A 23,394-nucleotide genomic window follows, 5' to 3' on the forward strand; every position below is an offset into this window, starting at 1 on the left:
GAGAAATCAATATGAATATTTTATTAACAGATCACTTTTGTTACCTATCTATGCATTTTAACTGCATCTGAACAGCCAAGGTAGTAACTAAAAACATTTATGATAGATGTTTAATAAGCTGTGAGAAGACAAATTATGTAATTCCATAGATGAGTGACCAAGAAGTTTGTGGTATGTGAGTGGAATGGGTATATATCAAGTGATGCCATATTAACTCATGTTCTTATTTACCTTTTTATATTTCAGAATACTTTTCAGAGTATAGGAAATGTCAAGCAAATACATTACATGACATCAAAATATGTATTTGTGTAATATATTTTAGCAGACACCAGAATGCAGGGTAATACAAAGGAAGCGCATCGGACGATTTGTTAACTGAAAAAACATTATTCAATTAACATATTAGTCACAATCAGGAACTTATCAACAATACCATTATTTAAAATTAAAAAGAAAAGCAAGCATATTTTATCGAAACAAAAGTTAAAAAATAAACAAAACTATTTCCACCAATCCCCGAAACGATATGTCCACAGAACTTGTCATTCAAGTAAACTATGAATTGGCAATCACACATTCAATACATTTACAAGTTCCAATGGCTGTTGCTTGTGGGAGATACTAGAAGTTTGTCATGAATAAATAATCAATCACCCAACAATTAAGCATCCTGTTCATCATAAGAGATAAACAGAAACTATAATGCTGTGTTCACGTGCTAGTCAGAACTAGGAAACTCTTGACATTTCCGACTTGAAGGCGGCACGTATATAACTACAACCAGTTAGCAAGTCTGACATTTCCGAGTTTCCTAGTTCCGACTAGCACATGAATGCAGCATAAGAGACACGACAATCAGCACAGGAAGTATTCACAAGCAGTTTCTATATTCTGTTAATGAAACCTGGACTGACAAGGGAACATAAAAAGGACCTGAAAGCACAGACACACACACAACCTGTCACACAGGTTTCCTGATCTATTGAAGTTTTAAAAACAAAAGTAAACTCAAATAATAAATGAATAATAAATACCTTAACATTAGCAGCTCACGATATTACAGCTCTAACCTACTCTTATGTATTTACTAGAAAGAAATGGAAGGCCACGACACTAATCTTTACCCCAAGCATCTTTGCATCGTGTTCTCTTCACAACATCCACAGCGATAATTGACTTTCGATGAAAAGTTGAATTGCTCTGTCTGATATAGAAACTTTTATCATGCATGATCGAACTCATAATTCAGACATCCGAGAACCACTCATTGTATAACATTTAGCTAATAGTCAAAGGATGACGGTGCCTACTAAAAGTAGCACATTTTATTACAGATGTTACACTAGCTAGTTTGATAAAAATAATAATCTGAATAGCCCAAAAATATACAGTACCAAAAGAAATTATGTTCAGATAAAAAATGGAAGGTGAAAGGCCAAGGCTAAATCAATATTGCTGTGTGTGTAATAAGGACGAGCATGTGTGCTGTCAAACCTGAACGGATCCAAAGCTGTGCTCATATTTTGCAGTCTGAGAGCATGCTTCGGTGAGACCTTGGTTGAGCAGACATGGATAAGAAACTAATACCAACATAAGTATCATGTAACACCTAACTTCAAGATAAATAAATTGCATTTTGACCAAAATATTTAATGTAAATGCAATGAACCAAATTGTTCTAAATTAATTGTTGAAGTAAAATGTTACAAAGTGATATTATGATAGACTTTACATTATGTGTATCTCTTAATGATTTCTATCAGTACTCTTTATACATAGGGAAAACATAGCCAGAGGCTTAATAGTTCTCTTTTGCACATCAAGACTCAATCCATAGCAGCATGCATCAGTACACTCTGTCCCCCTGCAGACTTGGACTTCCTCATCTTCTGGATGGCCCTCTGCATGTCTTGCTGCTGGATGGACCGGATGCAATCCTCTTCTAGACTAGAAGGGGGGTGGGAGGGAGCCAGGAGACAAAAAAAAGGTCAGTATATTGCTGGTAACTGCAGAAGGCACTGTAATTGTGTGAAATCTCTAATCACTATGAATGCTCATATGTAAAGCCAATGTAAGACCGTGGTAATGGTCATCGAGTAAGGGCTCAATAAGGGGCGTGGTACCTGTCATTGGCATGGGTGTTATGGACAAAGTCCCGCACACAGAGCAGAGCAGCGTCCCTACACAACTCTCTGAGGTCACTCCCTGAGAATCCATCAGTCTCCTTCGCTATCTCAACAAAGTCAACAGTGGGCTCAACCTGGGAAATGCATGGGGAAGTTAAGTGAAAACACACACTGCGCAAAAAGCACAACTTAATTAGCATGACTTACATGTAGAACTTACATTTTCATTGTCCAATATGAGTTTCAAGATTTCTTCCCTCTGCCTGACATTCTGCAAGAAAACAATACTTTTTAGCAGGAATTAAATACATTTCAGGTAATCTCATATAGTACTGCATAATCATATCATAGAACATATTCATTGTACTGATAAAACATGTGTACAGTTTGTGAATATACTCACAGGCTGATTAATGTGAAATCTTGTGGGCATTCTCCTCAGAATGGCAGAGTCGAGATCCTGTGGACGGTTAGTGGCCCCCATAATGATGACCTGCATGTGGAAAAGGTGAGGCAAGTGAGAAACAGACTCAACCATACAGGTGTCACGTGATCCTTGTATTTTATTCATGATAGACCCACCTGGCAGTTGTAGTCAGTTTCCAGCCCATCCCACAAGCTCATGAACTGAGCCTTCATCATGGCTGTGGCCTCGTGGTCAGAGCTGGAACGGCTTCTCAGGAAAGAGTCTGGAACAGAAAATTACAAGATCAATAGGAGGTGGTTATGATCACTATATAACTGGCTTAACTGAAGTACACAGACAAGATTTCAAAGTACTGTATACCAACTGAAGGGCAATGGTAAAATAAGCATTTACCAATTTCATCGATGAAGATGATTGAGGGCTGGAGCTTAATGGCTAAAGAGAAGACGGCAGCAGCCAGTTTCTGGGACTCTCCATACCACTTGTCTGTGAGGGTGGAAGGCTGCAGGTTGATGAAGCGGAAGCCAGCTTCCTTGGCAGTTGCTTTGGCAATCAGCGTCTTTCCACAGCCAGGTGGTCCATACAGCAGCACACCTGTTATCATAATGAATAGGTACGAGGAGTGTTAAAGACTGACGGTGGTCTGTTGAACCTTCATATGCATTGTGTCTATCATTACCGGTCTCAATAAGCTAATATTTTATGAAACAAGACTCACCTTTTGGTGGCTGAAGCAGTCTGGATCCCTCAAACAAGTGTCTCTTCTGTATGGGAAGTATGACAGTGTCTTTCAGCTCAGTGATGACCTCATCTAGGCCAGCAATATCACTCCATGTGATCTGTAGAGAGAGCATCACATTGGTTAGTTGTGAGGCATGAACATACACTGAGTGTACAAAACATTAAGAACACCTGCTCTTTCCATGACAGACTGACCAGGTGAATGCTATGATCCCTTGATTGATGTCACCTGTTAAATCCACTTCAATCAGTGTAGATGAAGGGGAGGAAACAGCTTAAAGAAAGATTTTTATGCCGTGACATGGATTGTGTATGTGTGCCATTCAGAGGCTGAATTTAAAAAGATTTAAGTGCCTTTGAACGGGGTATGGTAGTAGGTGCCAGGTGCACCGGTTTTTGTCAAGAACTGCAATGCTGCTGGGTTTTTCACACTCAACAGTTTCCCATGTGTATCAAGGATAATCCACGACCCAAAGGACATCCAGCCAACTTGACACAACTGTGGGAAACATTGGAGTCAACATGGGCCAGCATCCTTGTGGAACGCTTTCGACACCTTGTAGAGTTCATGCATCAACGAATTGCGGGGGTACTCAATATTAGGAAGGTGTTCTTAATGTTTTGTATACTCTGTAGAATATTGTCATGAAGTTTTGGGTTCAAGAAATTGTGTATTGATGCAGCTCTCTTACCTGCATGGTCAGTGGGTCCACCAGATGTGCTGCGATGCTCATCTCATACTCTGAGAGCTTGACATTCTGCACACCGATCTGCTTCATGAGTTTCTCTGCCTAAAAACCCCAACTGTAAATAGCCATCTACCTTTGCACATTACAATACAGTCCCAACAAACATGATACATAATCCACAGAAGATTCTCAGAATCAAACAGGTCAAACTTGTCTATATTTGAAAACTTCACCTGTTTCTGTGCTTCCATTTTCTGTTTCCTTGTGGGATCAATGGCATCAACCATCCACTTTATGGTGAAGTAGGTGACTGCACCAAATATAGTCAGTCGGAAGAGTAAACCAATAACTTCATTCCGGCCCAAGGGCCGGGCAACACTTTCAGTTGGAATCTCCTTCAATACCATCTTCTTAGATGTCTGCAGGATGGGGGGAAAAAATACATGCTCCCAATTTAATCACAGTTGAAATTGAACAATAAAGCTTGGCTAGTAGCTACTATGGCCAAAACTCCATCCAACCAAAACACTAAAAGGGCATTAGCACCCTTTTCACAATTTCACAGAATTATTCCAACCTCAGTGTGGAAATACACTGGGTGTACAGAATATTGAGAACACGTGTGCTTTCCATGACAGACTGACCAGGTGAAAGCTATGATCCCTTATTGATGTCACTTGTAAAATCCACTTCAAAACAGTGTAGATGAAAGGGAGGAGACTGGTTTAAGGAGTATTTTTAAGCCTAAAGACAAGTGAGACATGGATTGTCTATGTGTGCCATTCAGAGGGTGAATGGGCAAGACAAAATATTTAAGTGTCTTTGAACAGGTTATGGTAGTAGATGCCTGGCGCACCGGTTCGAGTGTGTCAAGAACTGCAACGCTGCTGGGTTTTTCACGCTTAACAGTTTCCCGTGTGCATCAAGAATGGTCCACCACCCAAAGGACATCTAGCCAATTTGGCACAACTGTGGGACGCATTGGAGTCAACATGGACCAGCATCCTTGTGGAACGCTTTCGACACCTTGTAGAGTAAACTTTGTAGGGCGGGGACGGGTGCAACTCAATATTAGGAAGATGTTCCTAATGTTTGGTATACTCAGTGTATATATATTGAACAAAAATATAAATGCAGCAATGTCAAAGATTTTGCTGAGTTACAGTTCATATGGGGAAATCAGTCAATTGAAATAAATGTATTAGGCTCTAATCTTTGGATTTCACATGACTGGGAATACAGATATGCATCTGTTGGTCAAAGATAACTTTTAAAAAATGTCAAATAAATTAATATCGTCATGGTATTTCTGTGCATTCAAATTGCCAACGATAAAATGCAAATGCCTTCGTTGTCCGTAGCTTATGCTTACCCAAACCATAACTCCACCATGGGGCACTCTGTTCACAAGATTAACATCAGAAAAACCCCTTATGGCAGAGAAATTAACATTCAATTATCTGAAAACAGCTTTGGTGGACATTCCGGCAGTCAGCATGCCAATTGCACGCTCCCTCAAAACTTGAGACATCTGTGGTATTGTGTAACAAAACTGCACATTTGAGCGGACTTTTTTGTGTGTCCCCAGCACAAGGTACACCTGTGTAATCATGCTGTTTAATCAGCTTCTTGATATGCAACACCTGTCAGGTGGATGTATTATCTTGCAAAGGAGAAATGCTCACTAACAGGGATGTAAACAAATGTTTACCCAAAATATGAGAAAAATAAGCTTTCTGTGCGTATGGAAATTTTCTGGAATCTTTTATTTCACCTCATGAAACATGGAACCAACACTTTACATGTTGCGTTTAGATTTTTGCTCAGAGGAAAATCAAGGTTGACTGCTCTGGGCCTTTAAAAGTCTATCATTTTTTTTTTTTACAATACAGACTAATGACAATAACCTAAACTGTGAAAAGACGACTTGCTAGCTCTTAGTTTCACTTTGCGTGTTACAACATCGAAAGCTTGGCTTGACCTAACTCATTCATAGACGCCAACTACCTTTTCGCCTACTGATGATAGTATCTTCTGGGTGTTTTGGTGTTCTTCGGCTTGCAAGCCTCCCCCTTTTCCCTCCAAACATAACGATGGTCATTATGGCCAAACAGTTCTATTTTTGTTTCATCAGACCAGAGGACATTTCTCCAAAAGGTACGATCTTTGTCCCCATGTGCAGTTGCAAACCGTAGTCTGGCCTTTTTTTATGGCGGTTTTGGAGCAGTGGCTTCTTCCTTACTGGGCGGCCTTTCAGGTTATGTCGATATAGGACTCGTTTTACTGTGGATATAGATACTTCTGTACCTGTTTCCTCCAGCATCTTCACAAGGTACTTTGCTGTTGTTCTGGGATTGATTTGCACTTTTCGCACCAAAGTACGTTCATCTCTAAGAGACAGAAAGCGTCTCCTTCCTGAGGGGTATGAGGGATGCATGGTCCCATGGTGGTCATACTTGCGTACTATTGTTTGTACAGATGAACGCGGTACCTTCAGGCGTTTGGAAATTGCTCCCAAGGATGAACAAGACTTGTGGAGGCATACAATTTTTTTCCTAAGGTCTTGGCTGATTTCTTTCGATTTTTCCATGATGTCAAGCAAAGAGGCACTGAGTTTGAAGGTAGTCCTTGAAATACATCCACAGGTACACCTCTAATTGACTCAAATTATGTCAATTAGCCTATCAGAAGCTTCTAAAGCCATGACATTTTTCTGGAATTTTCCAAGCTGGTTAAAGGCACAGTCAACTTAGTGTACGTAAACTTCTGACCCACTGGAATTGTGATACAGTGAATTATAAGTGAAATAATCGGCCTGTAAACAATTGTTGGAAAAATTTGTGTCATGCACAAAGTAGATGTCCTAACCGACTTGCCAAAACTATAGTTTGTTAACAAGAAATGTGTGGAGTGGTTGAAAAGCGAGTTTTAATGACTCCAACCTAAGTGTATGTAAACTTCCAACTTCAACTGTGTGTGTAAAAAAATAAAGAATAATATATATATATATATACACTGCTCAAAAAAATAAAGGGAACACTTAAACAACACAATGTAACTCCAAGTCAATCACACTTCTGTGAAATCAAACTGTCCACTTAGGAAGCAACACTGATTGACAATAAATTTCACATGCTGTTGTGCAAATGGAATAGACAAAAGGTGGAAATTATAGGCAATTAGCAAGACACCCCCAAAAAAGGAGTGATTCTGCAGGTGGTGACCACAGACCACTTCTCAGTTCCTATGCTTCCTGGCTGATGTTTTGGTCACTTTTGAATGCTGGCGGTGCTCTCACTCTAGTGGTAGCATGAGACAGAGTCTACAACCCACACAAGTGGCTCAGGTAGTGCAGTTCATCCAGGATGGCACATCAATGCGAGCTGTGGCAAAAAGGTTTGCTGTGTCTGTCAGCGTAGTGTCCAGAGCATGGAGGCGCTACCAGGAGACAGGCCAGTACATCAGGAGACGTGGAGGAGGCCGTAGGAGGGCAACAACCCAGCAGCAGGACCGCTACCTCCGCCTTTGTGCAAGGAGGTGCACTGCCAGCGCCCTGCAAAATGACCTCCAGCAGGCCACAAATGTGCATGTGTCTGCTCAAACGGTCAGAAACAGACTCCATGAGGGTGGTATGAGGGCCCGATGTCCAGAGGTGGGGGTTGTGCTTACAGCCCAACACCGTGCAGGACGTTTGGCATTTGCCAGAGAACACCAAGATTGGCAAATTCGCCACTGGCGCCCTGTGCTCTTCACAGATGAAAGCAGGTTCACACTGAGCACATGAGCACATGTGACAGACGTGACAGAGTCTGGAGACGCCGTGGAGAACGTTCTGCTGCCTGCAACATCCTCCAGCATGACCGGTTTGGCGATGGGTCAGTCATGGTGTGGGGTGGCATTTCTTTGTGGGGCCGCACAGCCCTCCATGTGCTCGCCAGAGGTAGCCTGACTGCCATTAGGTACCGAGATGAGATCCTCAGACCCCTTGTGAGACCATATGGTGACACATGCACATTTGTGGCCTGCTGGAGGTCATTTTGCAGGGCTCTGGCAGTGCACCTCCTTGCACAAAGGCGGAGGTAGCGGTCCTGCTGCTGGGTTGTTGCCCTCCTACGGCCTCCTCCACATCTCCTGATGTACTGGCCTGTCTCCTGGTAGCGCCTCCATGCTCTGGACAATACGCTGACAGACACAGCAAACCTTTTTGCCACAGCTCGCATTGATGTGCCATCCTGGATGAACTGCACTACCTGAGCCACTTGTGTGGGTTGTAGACTCCGTCTCATGCTACCACTAGAGTGAGAGCACCGCCAGCATTCAAAAGTGACCAAAACATCAGCCAGGAAGCATAGGAACTGAGAAGTGGTCTGTGGTCACCACCTGCAGAATCACTCCTTTTTTGGGGGTGTCTTGCTCATTGCCTATAATTTCCACCTTTTGTCTATTCCATTTGCACAACAGCATGTGAAATTTATTGTCAATCAGTGTTGCTTCCTAAGTGGACAGTTTGATTTCACAGAAGTGTGATTGACTTGGAGTTACATTGTGTTGTTTAAGTGTTCCCTTTATTTTTTTGAGCAGTGTATATTACAGCTCCCGAGCGGGGCAGCGGTTTAAGGCACTGCATCTCAGTGCAAGAGGCGTCACTACAGTCCCTGGTTCGAATCCAGGCTGTATCACATCCGGCCACGATTGGGAGTCCCATAGGGAGGAACACAATTGACCCAACGTCGTCCAGGTTTGGCCGTCATTGTAAATAAGAGGTAGTTCTTAACTGACCTGCCTAATTAAATAAAAGGTTAAAAATAAGAAATATATAAATAAAACAAATATAAAAACATTTACATATTACAAAATTAATAAAATCTATATATTTTTTTTTAAAATAACCTGTATTTATCTAGTTAAGTCAGTTAAGAACAAATTCTTATTTACAATGATGGCCTACACCGGTCAAACCTGGACGACGCTGGGTCAATTGTAAGCCGCCCTATGGGACTCCCAATCACGGTCGGTTGTGATAGTCCGATTTCGAACCAGGGTGTCTATAGTGACGCCTCTAGCATTGAGATGCAGTGCCTTAGACCGCTGTGCAACTCGGGAGCCTTAAGATTATATATATATATACATACAGTGGGGAGAACAAGTATTTGATACACTGCCGATTTTGCAGGTTTTCCTACTTACAAAGCATGTAGAGGTCTGTAATTGTTATCATAGGTACACTTCAACTGTGAGAGACAGAATCTAAAACGAAAATCACATTGTATGATTTTTAAGTAATTAATTCTACAAGAGGTAGAAGTGGGCGAAGCTAATGGCTGAAAACTGTAAAGCAGAATGACTCAGAGTTTGAAAGCTAGGTTAGTGTTATGCTGCATTTAGACGAGGGACGCAAAAACCATCATACCTGTTGGCATAGCGGATCAAGCAAGTAAGAAAGAGGGTGACAGCCAAGCCAACACAAGGCACGTGTTGCTATAGTGATTTCAGTAAACAATCAGCAAATCAACATCGGTAGAAGTTAAATATTTGAACTTTGGCGGCAAGTCCAGTCTACGGTTGCGGCTGACGGGATTCAATACCGGCATTTACAGTCGTGCTCTCATTGAAAACAATGACATCCGGTTTACCATCTACCTCCTACTACCATGTAAACACGGCATTCGTATTCCCACATGGCCATATGTCATATCTTCACGTTACATCGCTTGTTTAAGGAAGACATAGGCGGCCACCTGTGCTAATTAGCTATCTACCGTGATCCGAACACCTTTGTGTATACCCAAGTTAGTTCGTCAACTGGAGGCACACACAGCTTGTGGCTCTGTGCAAAACTGCTACAGTAAGTATAATTTTTATTTTAATGATTCTGTCTTGCTGATATGAAAGATGAGTAAATCTACTGATATGCCCCTTTTCTAAACGTTAAACACAGCGTCGGAATTGTAGTTCACATGTGGGCGAATGTAACCGCTGAAAACCCTACAAATGGAGAAGGGTTTTCGAGAGCTAGCTTTGACCTTCCAGTTAGCATGCAGCCTCGTGACAAAAAATGTGTCGTTACTTTGTAGGGAAAAAAATACTACTAGCCCGGACACCTTGTGAAATGTGTTGGATTAATCCATCTATTTCTAATAAGAACATTTAACATATTTAGAAAAACAAATAAACCATCACAGTTTGCTCATGTGGACTGGTGTGACACTCACCTCGCGCTTCCGACTCTTACTCTTGTCCGGGGGTTGTCAGCATGAGGCTCGGCGTGGTAGGTGCCCCCTACTGTTTTGGAATAGACACAAAAATAATTTCCTCAATATTTCTGTGGCATGGGACTGATGGAAAAGAGTACTCAATAAGTGTATGAATTGGGCAATTTTCCTGTCAAAATGTAACGAGTAATTTTGGGTACCATGGAAAATGTATGGAGTAAAAAGTACATTATTTTCTTTAGGAATGTAGTAAAGTAAAAGTTGGCAAAAATATAAATAGTAAAGTACAGACCGATGCAATTTAAGGTAAATAACGACACAAGTTAAACTAGATTTAATGAGGTGGCTACAACCCATATTGTGCAAATGAAGGTACTCCCCTCTCATAAAACGTAATTTTTTATTGTTACTTAATGTGTATGTAGGTACTTTACATCATGTTCCATGCAAATCTGACAGGAGGCGCCATAACACAGCAAGTCCAGTGACCACAACCAGTACTTGTCATCTACACTGGTTTACAAACTCCTGTCCGGGTAGAGAACTAGGAAAAGTCAAGATACTCACACTGCAACAACTGTGTTTATTTTTGTTTCCTAGTCTGTAATGCATTGTGAAAAAGATGCATAATGTGCAACAACTCTGAAGTTGTCAAGTATCAAAACATTGGTGAGAAGCGCAATGCATAGTGAGTGACACGTACCGTTTATTTTTTATTTCCTAGTCTATGCATAGTGAAAAGGCAACAGACAATGTATTTATTCCTCATCAAATACACCTGCAATTTGCTCCATAGACATCTAGTTTATACAATGCCATGAGAAAATGGAATTTACTTATTTAAAAAGGCTACATCAAATGCATCCAGCACATCGAGTATATAGTTTCACAACGCAAAGTCTCTGATTTGATTGTATACATATCAATGTCATGAATCCTAAATTAAATATTGGTAACTTCCCCAATTACAGTGCCCATGTCCTTCCAACACCGATTAAAACAATTCATTCCAAATTAAATTATTCGATTAGAGACATTTAATGATAGCTTTGTCAATGTATTCTACACTATTTTACGTTTTGTCGGAGAAACGTCTTTGATGAACTATTTTACACTGCGGCATAACGTTCTGTCCAATCGTAGCCTTTTTCAATTGGAACGGAACTTACGGAAGCCATGATGGAAGTTCGCGAGTGCAGCCTGGGGCTGGGAGAAACGAGTCAGTACTGGGAAAGGGACGTTTCAGGGAAGGACGGCAGGCGTGCTAGAAAATAAAATCGAACACATTTGTAGTCTTTGAACTGGAGGCTGTCAATTTTCCCTCAAAAAAAATTGTCGGATGACTGATTCTTTTTTGTTTTGTTTAAGAATTGACATGCTATGCGCTAGCCATATCTAGCTACGTGTGTGCTGAGATCGAGTGTGTCAGTCACTTTTCTGGGCAAGGAACATCGGGGAGATTTCTCTCCGCTTTTCTGGCATAATCACGGCGCTTTTGGCGAAATCAGATACTTGGTATTCTCTTGAAATACAACGCTCCGAGGGCTGGATAATTAATCACCTATTCATCTGGGGGATTTTATGTGAAATTGCGGGACCTGTGAAGCCGGGCCTGTGGTGGAACGGAGTGAGGCCCTCCTTTATGACCTATCGGCAGCAGAAACTATTCTAGCTAGCTAGCACGGCTAGCTTAGCTAGCTGTCAACGTTTGACACCAACGGGATTGAGAGGGAGAAAAATATTGGCAACATTTCATACAAAGGCAACGATACTTTCTCTTAATTTAAAAACGTTAAAGACTCCTGCCACAGATATGGCTGCAATCATAAAGGAAATTGTCAGCCGAAACAAAAGGAGATACCAGGAAGATGGGTTTGACTTGGACTTGACTTGTATCCTTTTTGTTCAATGTCTGTAATATTAGCTAGCTACAGTAATTTGTCTATGTTCATCTTTGTCTATATTAAATTGTTAGCTACTGTATCCAGTTAGCTAGCTACTGTAGCTAACACATGCATGCCTATATTGATAACTTAACCTTTATCCATAAGATGATTAGCTGGCTAACGTACTAGTAGTCGGTGAACATTACTTCGAATATATATATAACGGTAGCTAGCTAACGTTTTGAATATATAGTGAAATAATAACTAGCTAACGTTAGGGAGCTAATGACACTAACCTACTCTTTGCTAAATTGCTATTTGATAAAGGTGTCTGTCCTGTTAAATTAAATGCAGTCTTGATAGCTAAATATATCCCATAACTTGCATAACGTTAGCTAGCTAGCTAGTAGTTTGCACATCATCACGATTGAATGAGAGATTCAACATCATAACATAAGGAAAATGTAGCTAGGCTAGCTAATGCCGTGGTGGTTAATGTTGTCTAGTTAATTGATGTTGATAATGTCAAGTCTTGATGAATTATTTGGTTGTCAACTGTAAATTGGTCAACTGGTTAGTTAGCTAATATAGCCAGCTAACTCCTGGATGGGGAACAAAGAGATCAACCTTTTGCGACGCATTAGTGCAGTTCTCTGGCCTACAAAATAATCTATCAAACTATAGCTAATGGATTAACGTTATATTCACAATCAGTGTTGTTGCTGCTAGCCACACAAAGACCAAAAGCATTGAATCATTATCAGCGTGAGGGCAAATGGTAATAGTACTTGCTCATTAGTGGGATGTACCAATTTCATGGTGCTAGAATGAACGTAATCAGTAGACCTTTGGTTTGCTTGTCTTGATGTCTTAATGAGGTCAGCTTGTTTGTATTGATTTGAGCAGTGTTGGGGATAAAGTGTTTAGTTACGAATGACCGTAGAAGAGCATTCTCTAAAAGACAAGTGTTCAGATGCTAGATTTGTCTGAAATGGGTCACCTAACCAAGGTATGCAATCAAATGGTGAAAGTAAAGGTGCATGTAGAATGCACAAATAAAAACCAAGGTATGCAATCAAATGGTGAAAGTAAAGGTGCATGTAGAATGCACAAATAAAAGCCAGGTAAAGGTTATGAGTGTGATTGAAGTGCCGCGTACTACTGTAGTACAATATTGGCATGTTCAGTTGTCATGTCTTCATGTCTTGCACTTGAAATGGTCAAAGCCATTTTGTTGTGCCTGTGGCCCCTTGGTTCAGTGGTCTCAGAAAGCTCTGTGCAAAAACCAGAACTGGAATAGGGTTAGGGCAGGGGTTCCCATATATTTTCTGCACGCGAATGCAAATTTATGTAAGAAAATGCAGGGGACCCCATTTGGAAACATTATATTCCCTAGTAAACGCCCTGTGTTTATATTCACAAAATTGTTGTTCCTGTAGGCCGTCCCAACATATTGTAAAATGCCAGATTTCTTAAGTGGACCCCATTTACATTTTCCCAACCCCAAATTTTGGAACCAAGGGTTTAGGATTTTCCTAACTAAGCAACTATGATAATGTGTGAGTTAGATATTGTATGAGTGGAACATGGTATTATAGCTAAATCACTTTGTTTTGATGTGATATATCTTTAGTGCCAGGCATTGTTGGTCAGTGTTTGGGAAGGCAATGTAGCCATGGTTGTTATGTAATGAATCCAGTTCTAGGAATTGGCCTTAAAATTGTGATGAGATTTCACATCAGCAGCAATGCCTTTCCCACCACACTAGTAGCAGAGGCTTAAAGATTAGCCTTTATGCCTTAACTGCCATTTGAAACTCCTCGTCTTCATGGGACTAGAAGAGGTTTTTGTAATGATATGTTAGGTTTTTAAAAATATTTTTTATAGGCCTAGGGCTATGCTATTTAAGATTATGAAAATTCTACATTCATTTCCTAAATGGTGTTGCTGGAAAATGGCAGTAGGCCTATAGACTACCTATGTTCTGGAACAATTTAATTGAACCCATTCAGTCCATTGACTATTTATTTGATAGGAACAGTTAAATGTGAGGCTCATGCTGACATTGCATTTGTCATTGAGGTAGTCTCGGGTACTTTTTGAGCATGATGTCATTGTGATGTTATGCCAGTTCAAATGCAAAGTACGCTATCGGAGGAGTTGAGCGTGTGACGAGACGGCCCGCGTCTCAGTAAATTAACAGTAATAGAATAATCATTTAGAGATCACGTTTTGTATTTCATATAGTAGTAGCCCATTTCTGATGAATTGTTTGACAAAATAGGTCATTTTTTTTGTATGAAGAATTCAATTATTTTGTGCATGGATATATTTCCCAAGTGACTTGAGGAAATTAGACCGACGTGAGCATTTATATTATACATATATCTAAGTGATGATGTGAGTAATGTAATGCTCTTTCGGAGAGATGATGGGAAGGGCGGGGGCAGTTGGCTGTGGCACAATGTGATTTATTTGGTGCCCTTGTGGGGCCTGGTAGGTTAGATGTCCGTCACTGGGTCTCGTAGAGAGAGCACCATCTGTTCCATATTACACATGCTCTGTCCTGTTCTCCATACAGCTCTGTCATGATTGGTCTGGCATAATAAGCAATGCATGTACAGTATGGTGTAAGATGTGATATACGATATCTATGTTTGGGCAAATCAGGGAGTTGTTTGTGTGTGCGACGGTTGCCGAGATATGTGAATTGAATGACGATTGCTAGACAATCATAATTGTATGTGTAGGTTGGTGATTAATATTGGCCTAGGTGTGATTCTTCCCTTTAGTCTCTGACCTCAGCAGCCAAACTCCTGGTTTCTTTGACTCCTGCATTCAGATATTTATCCAAACATAATTGCTATGGGCTTTCCTGCTGAAAGACTTGAGGGTGTCTACAGAAACAACATCGATGACGTAGTACGGTAAGTACTTAAAAAACCAAATGTGGATGTCCCAGTCAAAATAATGAAGGGGTTTCTTAGAATGTAAAGGAATGAAAAGGGTTACATGTAAATGAAAACAGCAGGTAGTTAACATGTCCTAACTACCTTAACCAAACCCATTCTATAACAGAATTTGCACAACCTTTGGTAATCTAGGCCTATCTTTGGTCTCATCTTGTTTATCACGGATTATCATTATATGGGCGACAGTGGTCAGAATAGGATGTTTGAAATGCATTCTGTCATCCCAGCTGCAGAGGCTTACCTGATTAGTCAACTGAAACCAAAGGAGTGACCTGCAAGCCACCTGTGAACTTAACCTGACCCTGCCTGTTGTATTGTCCAAACAATTTCCTTCGATTTACGCAGGCTGATGTAGACACAGAAAATTGTGGGCTTATGGAAATGTGAACAGAAAAAGCAGCCTTCGTCATTTCCCCGACCCTGTAGTTTTTAGATGTGTTAAACAATCTGTTAAATAAATAAACCGACATAACGAACACGCCCTACTGATAGCAGGGTTCAATACTGCGACCAAAACAGTCGCATTTGTAACCGTTTGACTTGGCCGAGCGACACGCATTTTTAAATGGTCGCAAGGGTGCCAGTATTTTTTTTTTTTTTTTTTTACCTGGTCACGGTTAGTCTTCGGGTCACAATTAGCTTTTTTTTAATCATGATTTATTCAAACAGTAGTGTTCAATTGACCAACAATAAACCAACAACGGCACTAATAGCATTATTACAATATTTTTCTAACTGGCCCAAGCGGGCCTCTGACGGGGATGATCGACTGGCCCATAGGGTTTCCAAAATCGCCCCTGTCTGTATGTGTGTCAGGGCTCAACATACAGGGGAGATTTTGGAAACCCTATGGGCCAGTCAATCATCCCCGTCAGAGGCCCGCTTGGGCCAGTTAGAAGAATATTGTAATAATGCTATTTTTAATCTAGGCTATAATTGCTAAGAAAACAGATGGATTCCCGACGCGTTCGTTATGTCTGTTTATTTATCACACGCTTGATGCACGCACACAGCCTATAGATAATCTGTCAGGCAAAGAGAGCACGCAGCTTTCCAACAGCTGGTTGTTGCGTGGAGCAAAGACCAACAGCGGTAGTGGTAGGAAAGATGCTCCAAGTTATGATATCTACCAGTAAATGATAAGGCAAGAATGGGTATGCAAACAAAGGTATTTGAAGAAGAGCCCACCTTCAAAATAAGACATTTCCTCTAGGCTCTTTGGTCGTTGAAAAGTCATTTATGGTAGCTGATTTTAGAAGTTCTACTGCTACAATATACTTATTCAGTGATTTAATTTCAAATCAGTTTTTCTGAGAGTAGTAGGCACTTTCATTTGTTTCCTGCCGTTTCAATTGAAGGGTGTTGCACTAGTCTGTTGTGGTAAATCCATGTGCAGTTATTATGAGCATCACAACAAATGTTGGCTTCAACTTGGTTTTCCATACAAAGTGTTCCATTACAAAGCATTCCCAGATTTTTGTTGTTGTTGCCTTCTCATTTTAAAACATGATATAGTAACCCCTCAATAACTCTTAAACATCTCAAATGGCGACACTGACTGGCTACCACATGGACAGATATAATTAGAGTGTTGGGAGCATGCTCTATTTCGTCAGGCAAGGCCCACATTATTCTGGCATATTTTAGAATGTAAAAATGGCAATGCATAATGCCATTGGATAGGCCTATTAAAAATGCATTATTCTTAGTGGTAATGCATACATTGGGGGGAGCTTTTTTCTTTAGGCTATTACAACAGTGAAATATAAAATATAGGACTGTGAAGATTTCAATTAAGTGCTTGGAAAAGTCCTTGGAAAACCCTTGAATATGACTTGCCAATGTCTGTATGAACCCTGTATAGGCTACTTTCTCAGCCCGCAAATGAAATATGAAAAGCACCTGCTTTTGAAATTATGCACACATCATTCGCTTTCCTGTCAGGTCTTGACCCGGGCCAGTTTTTTTTTCCATTTCGGCTAGTAGCTTTAAGTTGACACTGGCCCAGTGTGCCACCGGCAAATTTACCTTGAATGTCAAGCCCTGCTGTGTGTGGTGCATGTTGGGCCTATACATTACCACTTTGTGTAGCCGTTAGTGATGCTAATGATGGCCTAACCGTTTTCAGATAGATTACATTATAGTTACATTAAAATGTAACTATAAAATAGCCTTTGTGCCAACCTGGCAGAATCATGATTATGCGCATCAATCCAGTATCCATTTATGTAGCACAAGTGCGCTATAAGAAATACTGCTAGCCAAACACTGGTGCTCACGCTATAAGAAATACTGCTAGCCAAACACTGGTGCTCACGCTATAAGAAATACTGCTAGCCAAACACTGGTGCTCACGCTATAAGAAATACTGCTAGCCAAACACTGGTGCTCACGCTATAAGAAATACTGCTAGCCAAACACTGGTGCTCACGCTATAAGAAATACTGCTAGCCAAACACTGGTGCTCACGCTATAAGAAATACTGCTAGCCAAACACGGGTGCTCACGCTATAAGAAATACTGCTAGCCAAACACTGGTGCTCACGCTATAAGAAATACTGCTAGCCAAACACTGGTGCTCACGCTATAAGAAATACTGCTAGCCAAACACTGGTGCTCACGCTATAAGAAATACTGCTAGCCAAACACTGGTGCTCACGCTATAAGAAATACTGCTAGCCAAACACTGGTGCTCACGCTATAAGAAATACTGCTAGCCAAACACGGGTGCTCACGCTATAAGAAATACTGCTAGCCAAACACTGGTGCTCACGCTATAAGAAATACTGCTAGCCAAACACTGGTGCTCACGCTATAAGAAATACTGCTAGCCAAACACTGGTTCTCACCCCCCCTTATTTTATTTTTGCAGTCATTAAGTATAATTTTGTCAAATTCTGCCCTCTAGAGGATTTCACAGAAAAGAACACATGGCACTTTGAAATCTTCAATAAATTAATTTTGCACTTTATTTGAAGGCTCTTCTTTGCTGTTAGAGTAAATCTATCCAAATCAATGTAAGAACACAAGGGCAAGTTAAAAGATGGCTAGTCATTGTTAGCCAGGTTCTGGAAGGAATGCAGGCACATTATGGGGGACAGGCCAGGCCTTTATCAAATATTTAAAAAAAATAAAATAAAAATAAATAAAACTAGTGCGACCAAATCATGCGCTAGTGCCACCAGCTGAAAAAGTTGGTAGCACCAGTGTCGCCATTGGAAAAAGTAGAACCCTGGATAGTCAATGTTGTAACACTGTTATTTAGCTTGTCTGAGAGCCTGTCAGTCTGCCCCTATGACATGCTGTCATTACACTCTGTAAGTTAGTGTTGAAAGGTTTAGATCGGACCAGAATCTGTGAAAGAAATTGTGCCGGATGGAAAAGTAATTCTCCTCCCTTTCTCTCCTCAGGTTTCTGGACTCTAAACACAAAAATCATTACAAGATATATAATCTGTGAGTACCCTGGTATCTGACTATTTTGCTTGTGCATATGCAGTATGGTCAGCAGCGCTTGCTGTGCTGCAAAGTTATGTCTGATGCATGCAGAAAATGTCTGGAGTATAGGCCTGGAGGTAGAAAAGTCCTCATGTTTTTGAGAATGCAAACCGCAGTAGCCACTTATTTGCCTTTAGTCATCAGTGGTTCTTGATGGATAGGCCTAGGCATTGTGATGAAGGGGTAGAACAATCATATCATGGTAACCTTTGGCATAGTTTTACCCTGGAAAGGGAATTTACGACAATATCTTACTCACTCAGTAGTATAAAGTCGTTTAGTTAGTAGACTGGCATTAACTGAATGACTCACTGCGCGCTACAAAGATACTAAAGACCACAGGTTTCTCATTAACCAGGTTTCCATCCAACTTTTTTATGTGAGTAGTAAAGTATATGCCGGATAAAAAAAAATGTCATGAAACAGCAAGTCTATCGGGGAACTTTCCTAATGTCGACAAAACAAAATACGCTAGACAAGGTGGGATTTTTTTAAATGCACAAATATTGATAAAATAACCATCATATTGAAGTAAACTTGGAGTCACACAATGATATTGTGTGGTCCTCCCACAACAAGCTTGCAGCTTATTATGCTATGCTACAGATAAGATAAGTTAAGATGAATTTCACAGGGTGGTGAAAGTGAATGTTGATGAGCTTGATGCTCCTTTCCAATAAATATAGAAGGTCTTATTCTGGCGACATGATTATTGATGCTGGGCTGCTGTTTGACAAATAAACATCTTGCTATTTTTGTCTATAATAATCTCATCTTGTATGCTATACTCGCACTGTATCTGTGAGCTGTTGGCTAAAACGGCAAGACCAATTTTTTTTTTTTTGTGACAAAACCATCAGTTGTGTTGAATACGATTTGAAACCCATTTAACTTGTATTTTTTGTTTGGTACATGGGAATTTAACTGCAAGTTATTTGTTACGTGCACTACATCATCATGCACAGCCTTTTATCTGCAACAATTAAATTCTGGTGGAAAAATTCTCATTGTTTTTATGCAGATTAAAAAATATATATATTCTCCTGAAAATCTGTTGGCAATTGGATGGAAACATATCTACTGGTTAACACATTTCACTTATTGGTGTTCATGAGAATCAGAGGGGAAGTGAGGTAGACACAAAATATATATTTAACAGTTTTTCATGAATCTGTGTGGAAGTTGAGGTTGCTGTAACACTCCAGCATACATCAGAGGGATCTTACATCAACATATAATATGCTGACAGATTGTACAAAAGAAAGAAGGCTGCTGTTTGAATTCCAGTATTATAACAACGTATTTTGTTTGTCCCTTTTTATAGGTGCAATGAGCGACATTATGACGCAACCAAATTCAATTGCAGAGGTTAGATATTACATCAGTGAAACCATTATCACTGTCTTTGATTCATTCACTGACTGCCTGAATCTTTCACTAAAAACCCACGTGTGACAATAACTAACTGAGCCCTGTCTCTGTCCATCTCTCTCCAGTTGCACAATATCCGTTTGAGGATCACAATCCGCCCCAGCTGGAGCTGATCAAACCGTTTTGCGAAGATCTTGACCTTTGGTTAAGTGAAGACGACAATCATGTGGCGGCGATTCACTGTAAAGCTGGAAAGGGACGTACGGGTGTCATGATCTGTGCTTACCTGTTACACCGGGGCAAGTTCCTCAAAGCACAAGAAGCTCTCGACTTCTACGGCGAAGTCAGGACCAGAGATAAGAAGGTACATTTTTTTATTGTTCCAATCTGGCCATCCTACTGTCATGGAAACTGATCATTTTCTAGTTGGCTTATTCAACCCCTCTCATCTCCACTCAAACTCGTCCCCAGGCCTTTTTCAACTTACCTTGCTGGTAAGATAAGGGTTAAACAGATCAAATGATAATGTTCATCATGGGTGTCGCTAGTATCGCTAATCTTTGTTTTAATTGTAGGCTACATGATGAATAGTTGCAGGCTTTAACATTTTCTAGGATCATATAAAGGCTTGTCGTCATCCCCTTTACTGCCAGTGAAAATCTTCAGTTTCACTAAGTGATTCTCTTTCCCATTCCACAGGGTGTAACAATCCCCAGTCAGAGGCGGTATGTCTACTACTACAGCCACCTTCTGAAGAACCAGCTGGAGTACAAACCAGTGGCTCTGCTGTTCCACAAGATGGTGTTCGAGACGGTGCCCATGTTCAGTGGCGGAACGTGTAGTAAGTGCTTTCCCCTTGTCATTGGTCTCAATCCTATTTCTTTCCTGTATACTGTCTTACCTTGGGCTTGTGTGCTACTGGCTTTCACACACTTTCACAATGTGATCTTCAGTTGATTGTCCTGCCCCTATCCTCTGCTTTGCTCTGCACAGCTTTGGTTCTTGATGTTGAATGCATTTTTTTGTTTTTTTAAAAAATATTTTGTTTTACAATTTTCTCCATGCAACACTGACATTAACCACAGTGGAGTGTATCGTTTTGCAATTATGGTTATGCTAGTCAAAACAGCATGGTGTATTTTCACTGCTATTATTTGCTTGGCTCACTGGTCATTTGGCTTGGCTGCATGCATCATCAGATAAGGGGGTTTATACCTTGCTGGATAGCCAGAAGACAACTACAGACCTATAAGGACCTATGATATAACAACCCCCTTTGCGTGAGTCTGTCGTCAGTGGCTGCTCTTGTCAGCTGTGTCTGGCATTTCACCTCTTCACTTCCTTTATCCACATTTTTCTGACACTTCACCTGTCCCTTTAGCAGGCCCTACAGGGATGACCTATTGCCTGGGGCAAGTGAACTGAGCAGTTGCTCAAGTTGAGCCTGCTCTGAGCCACCTTTGGGCTGGTGATATTTTTTTCAAAAAAGAGAAAACGACTAAGCAACAAAGAATTCCAGTAGCCTAAAACTGATCTTTCTGGTTCCTCCCCATTGTTTAAGCGAAAGATGGACAACTTACGGCAGTCTGGCAAGTTGAGCCTGCTCTGAGATTTATTTGACTGATAACAACCAAAATACAAAGAATTACAGTTATAATATTTCTGATTCCTCCCCACTGTGTGTAGGGGATAGGCAAGCAATATATGACACTTCTTCCTGTAAATAATGAATTGACATTTTCGGGCAAATCAAAACATACTCCTGACTTTGCTCGATTGGCAAGTGCCTTTCAGACTTTGTCAATCCCTGGCCCAATTCTGAACACACACAGCATGATGTGACCCCCCCCCCCCCCTCCTCACCCTATGTGGTCAGTTCCCATGGCACAACACACAAAATATTGAAGTGGTTTAATTTAATCAACGCCCCATCACCCGCCCCTCTCCTTTTTATAAAATCTTAGTGAGTAGCAGCAATGTAAAGATTGTGTTTTCTGTCAGTGTCTTAGAATTTTTTTAGCTGATGCTTATTTAGGCCTATATGTTAGGAGATGCATTAATATGAATATTAGGATTGATTTTAACGGCCATTATGTAATTATTATTATACTGGCTAAGCTCCTAATAACTTGACAACAGGAAGTTGCTGTTGAAATGGTGAGTCAGGATCGGTTTATGGGTGGTTGTAAGCCTGTATACAGTATGTTTGTACATAGCCCTGGTGATAACCCACCCACTCCCTCCCCAAGCCCAGGCAGGGCAGCAGAACTCTGTGTTAATCTCTTTTTTTTTTTTTTCTCTCTCTCTCTAAGGGGACACTTCCGTTAAAAACAAGAGTGAGCAGATTCCACATGGTTTCAGAAAAGGGAATTGGCACTGGGGTAATAATAAGCAGCTTTCATCCAATGTTTACATGTTGACTAGGAGGTTGTTGTAGATTTAGAAGTCAGTGTTTGTTGGAGTAGGTGGAACTTAATATGGTAACAATCAACTCTGCATCCCGCACAACTCAGTGGACTGATTCTAGACTAGAAGTGCTCCTTTAAATGAGCTTGGTTTTGGTCAACTCTTCTCAGAGTAGGGCCCTTATCGCATGTTACTGTAACAGTCTTTTCTATATTTAATATTCCTGGCAGTGGTACTATGTAATTCTGTCCCTTTCTCTGCTGTCCTCTTTTCATAATTTGCCTAGATGTAAATAATAGATACCCGGCTGTAGTTGCTGTGATGTGGTCTCCACCCACCAGGAGAGTGACTGCCGTTAACTTGTTGTGCTCCCCCACAGATCCTCAGTTTGTGGTGTACCAGGTCAAGGTAAAGATCCACACGTCCAACCCGGTGAACACACGGCGGGAGGAGAAGTACGTGTTCTTCGAGTTCCCCCAACCGCTGCCTGTGTGTGGAGACATCAAGGTGGAGTTCTTCCACAAACAGAACAAAATGATGAAGAAGGTGTGGTTCCTGATTTGTATGATTGATTTTTATGTGCATATTAAATGAGGTGTTTTAGCAGCCGATTCCGATTCACTATGAGGAATGTCAGGATTTAACTGAAAAACACATTCTGATTTTGGATTGGAGTATAGCCTACATTTGTTTTGAGGTTGAGATGATGTAACTGCTTTTTGGAGTCATATCTTGCCTTTATTCACCCCTCCCTCCCCCGTGTATTTTTCCATCAGGACAAGATGTTTCACTTCTGGGTGAACACCTTCTTCATCCCTGGACCAGACGAGAAGGTGGAGAACGGGACGTTACCGAAGGAGCAGGAAGGGGGAATCCAAACCACAGGAGGAACGGGAGACAACGACAAGGAATGCCTGATCCTCTCACTGACGAAGAATGACCTGGACAAGGCCAACAAGGATAAAGCAAACAGATACTTCTCCCCCAACTTCAAGGTCAGTCAGGTGATTGAGACTTAATTTCATTGGGGGGATACACTTTTGATTAGTAATTGGGAAAGAATT

At 40.9% G+C, this 23,394-nt stretch overlaps 2 protein-coding genes across 5 annotated transcripts in view; one reads left to right on the top strand and one right to left on the bottom strand.

The window, feature by feature from the left end:
* LOC120030037 (ATPase family AAA domain-containing protein 1-B) lies at positions 1 to 11,613 on the bottom strand. The gene is made up of 11 exons (XM_038975355.1): positions 11,368 to 11,613; positions 10,199 to 10,268; positions 4,220 to 4,405; positions 3,990 to 4,088; positions 3,275 to 3,395; positions 2,950 to 3,150; positions 2,712 to 2,818; positions 2,533 to 2,622; positions 2,350 to 2,400; positions 2,127 to 2,263; positions 1 to 1,950 (listed from the first exon to the last, which is right to left on the bottom strand). Exons 3-11 carry the CDS (start codon positions 4,391 to 4,393, stop codon positions 1,830 to 1,832), a joined length of 1,101 nt encoding a protein of 366 aa, XP_038831283.1. The 5' UTR covers positions 4,394 to 4,405; positions 10,199 to 10,268; positions 11,368 to 11,613; the 3' UTR covers positions 1 to 1,829.
* LOC120030036 (phosphatidylinositol 3,4,5-trisphosphate 3-phosphatase and dual-specificity protein phosphatase PTEN-like) overlaps positions 11,356 to 23,394 on the top strand; it is a 16,778-nt gene continuing 4,739 nt past the window's right edge. Inside the window, exons 1-9 of one of the 4 annotated variants that reach the window (XM_038975351.1) lie at positions 11,357 to 12,090; positions 14,927 to 15,011; positions 18,467 to 18,511; positions 19,878 to 19,921; positions 20,050 to 20,288; positions 20,624 to 20,765; positions 22,237 to 22,305; positions 22,710 to 22,876; positions 23,107 to 23,334. In XM_038975351.1, coding sequence (XP_038831279.1) covers positions 12,012 to 12,090; positions 14,927 to 15,011; positions 18,467 to 18,511; positions 19,878 to 19,921; positions 20,050 to 20,288; positions 20,624 to 20,765; positions 22,237 to 22,305; positions 22,710 to 22,876; positions 23,107 to 23,334 — 1,098 coding nt within the window. In that variant the 5' untranslated portion in view covers positions 11,357 to 12,011. Of the gene's footprint in view, positions 12,091 to 14,926; positions 15,012 to 18,466; positions 18,512 to 19,877; positions 19,922 to 20,049; positions 20,289 to 20,623; positions 20,766 to 22,236; positions 22,306 to 22,709; positions 22,877 to 23,106; positions 23,335 to 23,394 lie in introns of all 4 variants that reach the window. The other 3 variants (XM_038975352.1, XM_038975353.1, XM_038975354.1) reach the window with 3 other exon arrangements.

The sequence above is a fragment of the Salvelinus namaycush genome, chromosome 35, assembly GCF_016432855.1.
Source record: "Salvelinus namaycush isolate Seneca chromosome 35, SaNama_1.0, whole genome shotgun sequence".
In the NCBI taxonomy this organism is placed as follows: Eukaryota; Metazoa; Chordata; class Actinopteri; order Salmoniformes; family Salmonidae; genus Salvelinus; species Salvelinus namaycush.

Excerpts from the sequence above, each read along its gene's own strand:
- LOC120030037 (XM_038975355.1), bottom strand. The coding sequence starts at position 4,393 with ATGGTATTGAAGGAGATTCCAACTGAAAGTGTTGCCCGGCCCTTGGGC. Across the intron at positions 3,151-3,274 it reads ACTGCTTCAGCCACCAAAAG|GTGTGCTGCTGTATGGACCA; the intron begins GTGAGTCTTGTT and ends TTATGATAACAG. Across the intron at positions 1,951-2,126 it reads AACACCCATGCCAATGACAG|TCTAGAAGAGGATTGCATCC; the intron begins GTACCACGCCCC and ends CCCCCCTTCTAG.